Source organism: Elephantulus edwardii, unplaced genomic scaffold (assembly GCF_000299155.1).
Source record: "Elephantulus edwardii isolate Elephantulus edwardi_28Jun2011 unplaced genomic scaffold, EleEdw1.0 scaffold00016, whole genome shotgun sequence".
Taxonomy (NCBI): Eukaryota; Metazoa; Chordata; class Mammalia; order Macroscelidea; family Macroscelididae; genus Elephantulus; species Elephantulus edwardii.
The window spans coordinates 17,906,811-17,913,479 of NW_006399766.1; the positions used below are offsets into that span (position 1 = coordinate 17,906,811).

Below are 6,669 nucleotides of genomic sequence, written 5' to 3' on the forward strand. Positions count from 1 at the left end.
CTTTACGATCACTTGCTATGCATCTGAGAGCTGGAAAAGAAATATGCTTGACAGAAAAAGAATTGACACCTTTGAGCTGTGATCGTAGGAGAAGAGCACTGATGGCCAAGAGAACTAACAAATATGCCTTGGAGAGGGTTCAGCTGCAGTGCTCTGTGAAGGCAAGAAAACTGAGACTTTGCCTCACATACTTTGGGCATCTTGCTAGGAGGGGCTGTTCCTTGGAGAAGAACATAATACTGGAAGGGTGGAGGAGCTGTGAAGAAGAGGAAGACCCTCAACCAAGTGGATTGACGGTGGAAATTATCAAACAACATCACTAATATCACACACTATCAAAATCCTGCTGAAGATTATCCAGAAATGACTGAAACAGTACATTGACAGAGAACTACCAGAAATACAGACTGGGTTTAGAAGAGGTCGTGGCACTAGAGACATCATTGCCAAAGTCATATAGATCTTAGCAGAAAGCAGAGTACCAGAAGAATGTCTATCAGTGTTTCATTGATGATGCAAATGCATTTGACTATGTGAATCACAACAAATTGTGGCTAACCTTGAGAAAAATGGGAATCCAAGAACACTTGATTGTGCTTATGTGAAACCTCTATGTGGACCAAGAAGCACTCCTCAGAATAGTGCAGGGAAACACTGCATGGTTAAAAATCAGGAAAGGAGTGTGTCAGGGATGAATCCTATCTCTGTACCTTTTCAAGCTATATACAGAATAGATCATTTGGGAAGCTGGGCTGTATGAGGAGGAATGTGGCATCAGGACTGGAGGAAGACTCATCAATAACCTACATTATGCAGATGACAGAACCTTGCTTGTTGACACTGAAGAGACCTGAAGTACTTGCTGCAGAAGGTCAAGGACTGTAGTCTGCAATATAAATTGAAGCTCAACATCAAGAAGGCAAAGATTCTCACCACTGGGCCAATTGGCAGCACCATGATGGATGGAGAGGAGGTTGAGGTTGTTAACAATTACAGCTTGCTCGACTCCACAATCAACACTCTTGGTACCAGCAGTCAGGAGATCAAAAGATGAATTGCATTGGGAAAATCTGCTGTCAGGGACCTCTCCAGAATGCTGAAAAGCAATGATGTCAGCCTACAGTGTGCCTAATCCAGGCCATGGTCTTTGTAATTACTTGCTATGCTTCAGAGAGCTGGACAATGACTAAAGATGACAGAAGAACTGATGCCTTCAAGTTGTGGTGCTGGAGAAGAGTTTTGAAAACAAATAGGTCTGTCTTACTAAGAAACCAAGTTTCTCCTTGGAGGCTAGGCTTTTCAAGCTCTGTTTCACATACTTTGGGCATGTGGTCAGGAAGGACTGATCTTTGGAGAAGTACATCGTGCTTAGAAGGGTGGAGGGACATGCAGGACAGGAAGACCCTGGACGAGATGGACTGATACGGTAACTGGGGCAGGCTGGATCAGGACAGGGAAGGGTTCTGAGCTGCTGTACATAGAGTTGCTACAGATCACAGGCAACTTGACAACATAAAACAACTACAAATCGCACAAGTTTGCCCATCGTTGACCTGAAGAGTCACTGTTGGGTTCCAATTTCCAGAGAACCCTTTTGCGTTAATAGCACAATTCCTTACGGATCGTGCCACCAGACTTGGACAGAGATGCAAATCAAAACAGCAGTGAAATATCACATCAGGCCGGCACCAATAGCAATGTTCAATAAGATAGCAAATAACAAATACTGGCTAGGGAATTGAGAGATTGACACTGTCATATACTGCTGGTGGTAAAATAAAATGGTGCAACTATTAAGGGAAGTAGCTTAATGTTTCCTTGAGAAGTAGGAAATGGGCTTCTCCTCCATATTTTCTTTCAAGGAGGGAGGTCCGTCCCTTTGGGGATGTAACTTTCTAATCTATCTTTACTACTTTACCTTACAAAAAAAAATTTTTTTAAGTTGGAAATGGAAATAACATTGGACCCAGAAATCTCACTGGTTGTTGCATATCCCAAAGAAATACAAACTGTGGAGACTTAGATGTGAGTTAAGGGTTGTGCTGCCAACCATAAAGGCAGGTGGTTAGGCTTCACCAGCTGCTCCATGGGAGAAAGATGAGCAATCACCTCCCATGCAATTTACAGCCTGTGAAAACCAGCTCAGTCAGCCACGGGTCTGTTCTGACTTGATGGCACATAAAGGAACCAAGTAATGATGAACATTGAAAACATGGAAAAAGATATCAATGAAGGAATTTTTCTTTTACTTTGCAAAGAGAGGAGAAAACTGGAGGGCAGGGAGAAAAATGCAACAATGAATGAGTGGAAATATATAATCTCTGTAAATGTTCATTAAAATTAATTTTTTTAAAAAATCATGGAAAAAGAACCTTCTACATTCAATGTCAAGAAGTAACCAAAGTTGCAGAAGCCAAAAAGGAAAGGAAGAGGAATTATAAATTGAATAAGGAGATAACATTTACTGATGAAGGGGATTTCGTTCAGCAGTGGCCACCAATGCAGAAATCTGGTGCAAATAACAAGGAAGGGGCTAAGCCTGGCGGCATTAGCTAAGATAAAACAAAGACTTCAGGAAGGGGATAAATTTGACAGAGAAGAATATAAATAGAAAATTAAGGCAAACCATCAGGAGAAAAGATTGAAAGAAAGGGAAGCCAGAAGTGAGGCCAACAAGAGACAAGACCAAAAATGAAGAGAAGAGGAAGCATGTCTGGACTAGAGAGATGGTGATAATGATAGATTTGACACCAGTGCACTTCCAGATCCTGCTAGGTTCAGAATCTCTGAAGATCTAAGTAGTGAAGATACAGAAAACAACATCAGTGACACCAAGAAACAGTAGCAAATGAAGAAAACTTTAGATACAGACCTGTTTTTAGCAGAGGGCGCTGGTGCTGCATCTTCCAAAAGTCAAAGCTAGCTACTTCCTGGCTTTGTCGTTTCAAGCTATGAATGAGGATTGTGGGGGCAAGGAGTTGGGGATTATTGACTTTGGGACACTTGGGTATCACGAGCCCCATATCCAAAAGACCCTTTCTCTAGATAGAAGCAATGGTTTATATAAGCTAGTCCCACAGGAAATGCTCACCCCATGTCACCACGTCCTAAGAATTAGGACAGATTGTCAAATGTTTTGACCATGCTTTCCAGTGTGCTCTCTGTTAGACTCTCCATGGCTTCCTACACCTGATGGACAGAAATGCTCCCTGAGTTTTCCTGTCAAGCTCTGGAGATTCCATTCTACCGTTAGAAAGTCCTTTGTTGCTTTTCATTGATATATTTCTATGTACTGTTAAGACTGATCACAATTTTTATGTATTGAATATCTCCAGAGACAAAGTATGATGGGCCAGCACTGAAAAAGAAGAATATTTTTTAATTGAGATAATAAAATAACTAACTTATTTCCTATTAAAAAAATACAAACTGTGACACAGACTGCCACACACACGCAGCCATGCTTATTGCAGCATTATTTACAAGGGTTGGAAACAACCCAGATGTTCATCAGTGGGCATATGGCTAAAGAAACGATGGTACATCCACACAATGGAGTATTACACAACAATAAGAATATACCGAATAGTACACAACATGGATGAATCTAGAACAAATACTGCTGAGTGATATAAGTCAGTTACAAGACGACAATTATGAACAAGACAACTAATAAAAAAAACTAAGGAAGGGTTAACATGAAAAAGGATTCCATCTTCAAGGGTTAACAAAGATGGGAAGGGAGTAAAAATATAATAAGTAAATTTGGCAGAGAGACAATAATATACAGTAAGAGTTTGATTGTTGTTGTTAAGTGCAGTTGAGTCGCTTGATACTCATAGCAACCCTATATACAACAGCCCTAAACCTGCTCTGTCCTATGCCAATCTCACTGCCTCTGACACACCCATCCCGATTATCCCAATCACTGAATCAATCCACTTCATAGAGGGTCTTCCCCTTCTGTGCCGTCCCTCCACCCTCCCAAGCATGATGTCCCTCTCCAAGTACCAGTCCCTCCTTGCAACATGCTCAAAGTATGTCAGGCGAAGCCTCAGAATCCTTGCCTCCAAGGGGTAGCCTGGCTTCACCCCCTCCAGGACAAGCCTGTTTGTTTTCTTAGCAGTCCATGGTATACTCAACACTCTTCTCCAGCACCACAGCTCAAAGGCATCAGTTCTCTTTCTATCCTCCCTTATCACTGTCCAGCTTTCTGATGCATAGCAAGTGATTGCTAAGACCATAGCCTGTTTCAGGCTCACCTTAGTCTCCAAAGTGACAACATTGCTCTTTGGAGAGGTCCCTAACAGGAGACTTTCCCATTGCAATACGTCTTTTAATTTCCTGGCTGCTGGTGCCAAGAGTGTTGACTGTGGAGCCAAGCAAACTAAAGCTCTGAACAGTCTCAATCTCTTCACCATTCATCCATATGCTGCAAATTGGTCCAGGGGTGAGAATCTTTGTCTTCTTGACATTGAGCCTCAATATATATTGAAGGCTGCAGTCCTTGACCCTCTGCAGCAAGGGCTTCAGGTCCTCCTTAGTTTCTGCAAGCAGGGTTGTGTCATCTGCGTAACGCAGATTGTTGTTGAATCTTCCACTAATCCTGATGCCACATTTCTCTTCATAGAGTCTGCTACATGAATCAATTATAATTAATATCATAAAAACAAAATGCCTATGAATGAGTGAAGCACTGAAAAATTTGCAAACTTTCATTCAAATAAAAATAAAAAATAAGACAAGGAAATTTAGCATGGACTCCTGGGGAGTGTAGAGAGTCGTCCAGAGTACTAATAGAAACTGAGGGATTTGAAATGCGAACAGAAAGTGGGGGCTCATAGGTGTGGGTTTAGGGCAGTGTCCCCCAGGACTCTCTGTGGGTTCTGATGTCATAGTGCCACATTACCTTAGTTTTTTAGGTAGAAAGCTTAGGTGACTCTTCTCATAAAGAATGAGAAACTTACCTGAGCTGGAGTTTTTGCAAGAAACTAGCTGGAGTGCTTCTTCCCCCAGGGGATTTGTAGTTTTGACCCAAGAGAAGAGCCTGTCTCTACTGAGTTGATTGGCATCTCCTGGGTAATTGTGGATTGGTTGAAATCTGGTCAGCTGAGGGAATGCAACACCTTATAACTAGTGTTGTTGCCGGGCTCCATCAGAACTGACCCATGGCTGACCCTCCACGGGTTTTGTTGTTGTTGTTAGGGGCCATCGAGTAAGCCTCACAGCGACCCTGTGAACTGCCAACCTGAACCCTGCCCTATCCTGTGCCAGCCCCATCATCTCTGACACACTGGAGCCCACTGCTGAAGGTAATAAATCACAGGGACGAGCTCGCTAATCTTTCCCCTCAGTGCGGCTGGAAACTGCATACTTTGCGTTGGCAGTGCAATTCTTTAGCACTAAGCCACCAGACCTTCCTAGAACTGATAGGGACTGGAATGTACAGGCAGTAAAATGCAGAGCGGGGGAGTTTACAAGGAGTGTAAAGGGGCCTGTGTTTACAGAGGTGGAGGCTCTTCTCAAAGGGGAAAAAGAAAAAATCAGGGAGCGCTGATGTTATGCCAAGGGACCTTGATGTCGCCCATGGCCCTGAGGCCTCAGGATCAACCAACTTTCAAATCAGGGTGCATAATTTGTATTACATTCTAACTATGCACTTTGGTTATGTTTATAATTTTTTGTCCCCGTCATCCAGCAATCAAATTTGTATATAAATGAATAGTTCTGCCTCCCTCCATCCACTTTACCTTAAACATTCAAGATTCTAGACATATAAATGCACCTTTTTCATTTGGCTGGTTCTTCAAACAATGTGTTAAAAATCTGGACCAGCGTTCACTCAAAATCTGTATGTTTTGCCGTAATTTGGGAGTTTTATTTTCAAGAAACCAGGAAACCTTTCGCAAATACACACACACATACACACACCCCCGGGCAACCTTGTCCTAATGTGACACTGGTTAGATCAGGTCCTGGGACATGTCCTGGAGAGATGGGGCCCGTCCCGAGGGACTGAGGAGATTCCTATCAAGGACACAGGGGCCATCAGCAGGGTCTCCACCCCCAGCAGCACCACAGACCCTAGGTTTACTACTCCCTAAAGCAAGAGGCAACATTAGCCAGAAAACAGGTCAGGTAATAGCCATTTTTGAGCAAGACATGCCTGACCTGACCCCTGACACAGAACAGGGAGGGAGAGGCGCCATATTCACCAAGACTCAATGATTCTTTTCACGTAGTGTCTGGCATTTATTGAAAAGGAATAAAAAACAACAAAAGAGACTTTTTGTCCAGGTGGTGTTCAGGAGAGGGCAGACGGGAGGGGTCCTGTTTTGGAAGGAAAGGCACACATCTGAGAAACAGCTGCAAAGAGAGAAGTGGATCCCGGGCAACGCGGGCCAGTCAGTCCACGGGAGGAAAGGAGTCAGTGGATGTGGCTGCCAGGTCCATGTGGGCCAAGGTGCCACCTGGCAGGAACAGAAAAGGTGTCCAGAGTGGGGATGGCGCAGCCTGCTGCAGGAGGATGGCCGGTCCCCTGTGGGTCAGTGTCCAGCGGCCAGCTCAGGTCCCCCTGGGTGAGTCCCGAGGGCCAAGGCGGCAGTCTGTCGTGGGGTTGGGTGGCCGAAGTGGCTGTGGTCAGCGCAGGTGTCTGGGCAGATGGACGCA

At 44.0% G+C, this 6,669-nt stretch overlaps 1 protein-coding gene across 1 annotated transcript in view; it reads left to right on the forward strand.

Moving 5' to 3' along the window:
• Positions 1 to 4,644, forward strand: part of LOC102860299 (protein FAM127C-like) — a 25,814-nt gene extending 21,170 nt beyond the window's left edge. Inside the window, exon 2 of the mRNA XM_006881884.1 lies at positions 4,631 to 4,644. Within this exon, the coding sequence (XP_006881946.1) occupies positions 4,631 to 4,644 (14 nt within the window). The remainder of the gene's footprint in view (positions 1 to 4,630) is intronic.
• Positions 4,645 to 6,669: the final 2,025 nt, after the last annotated feature.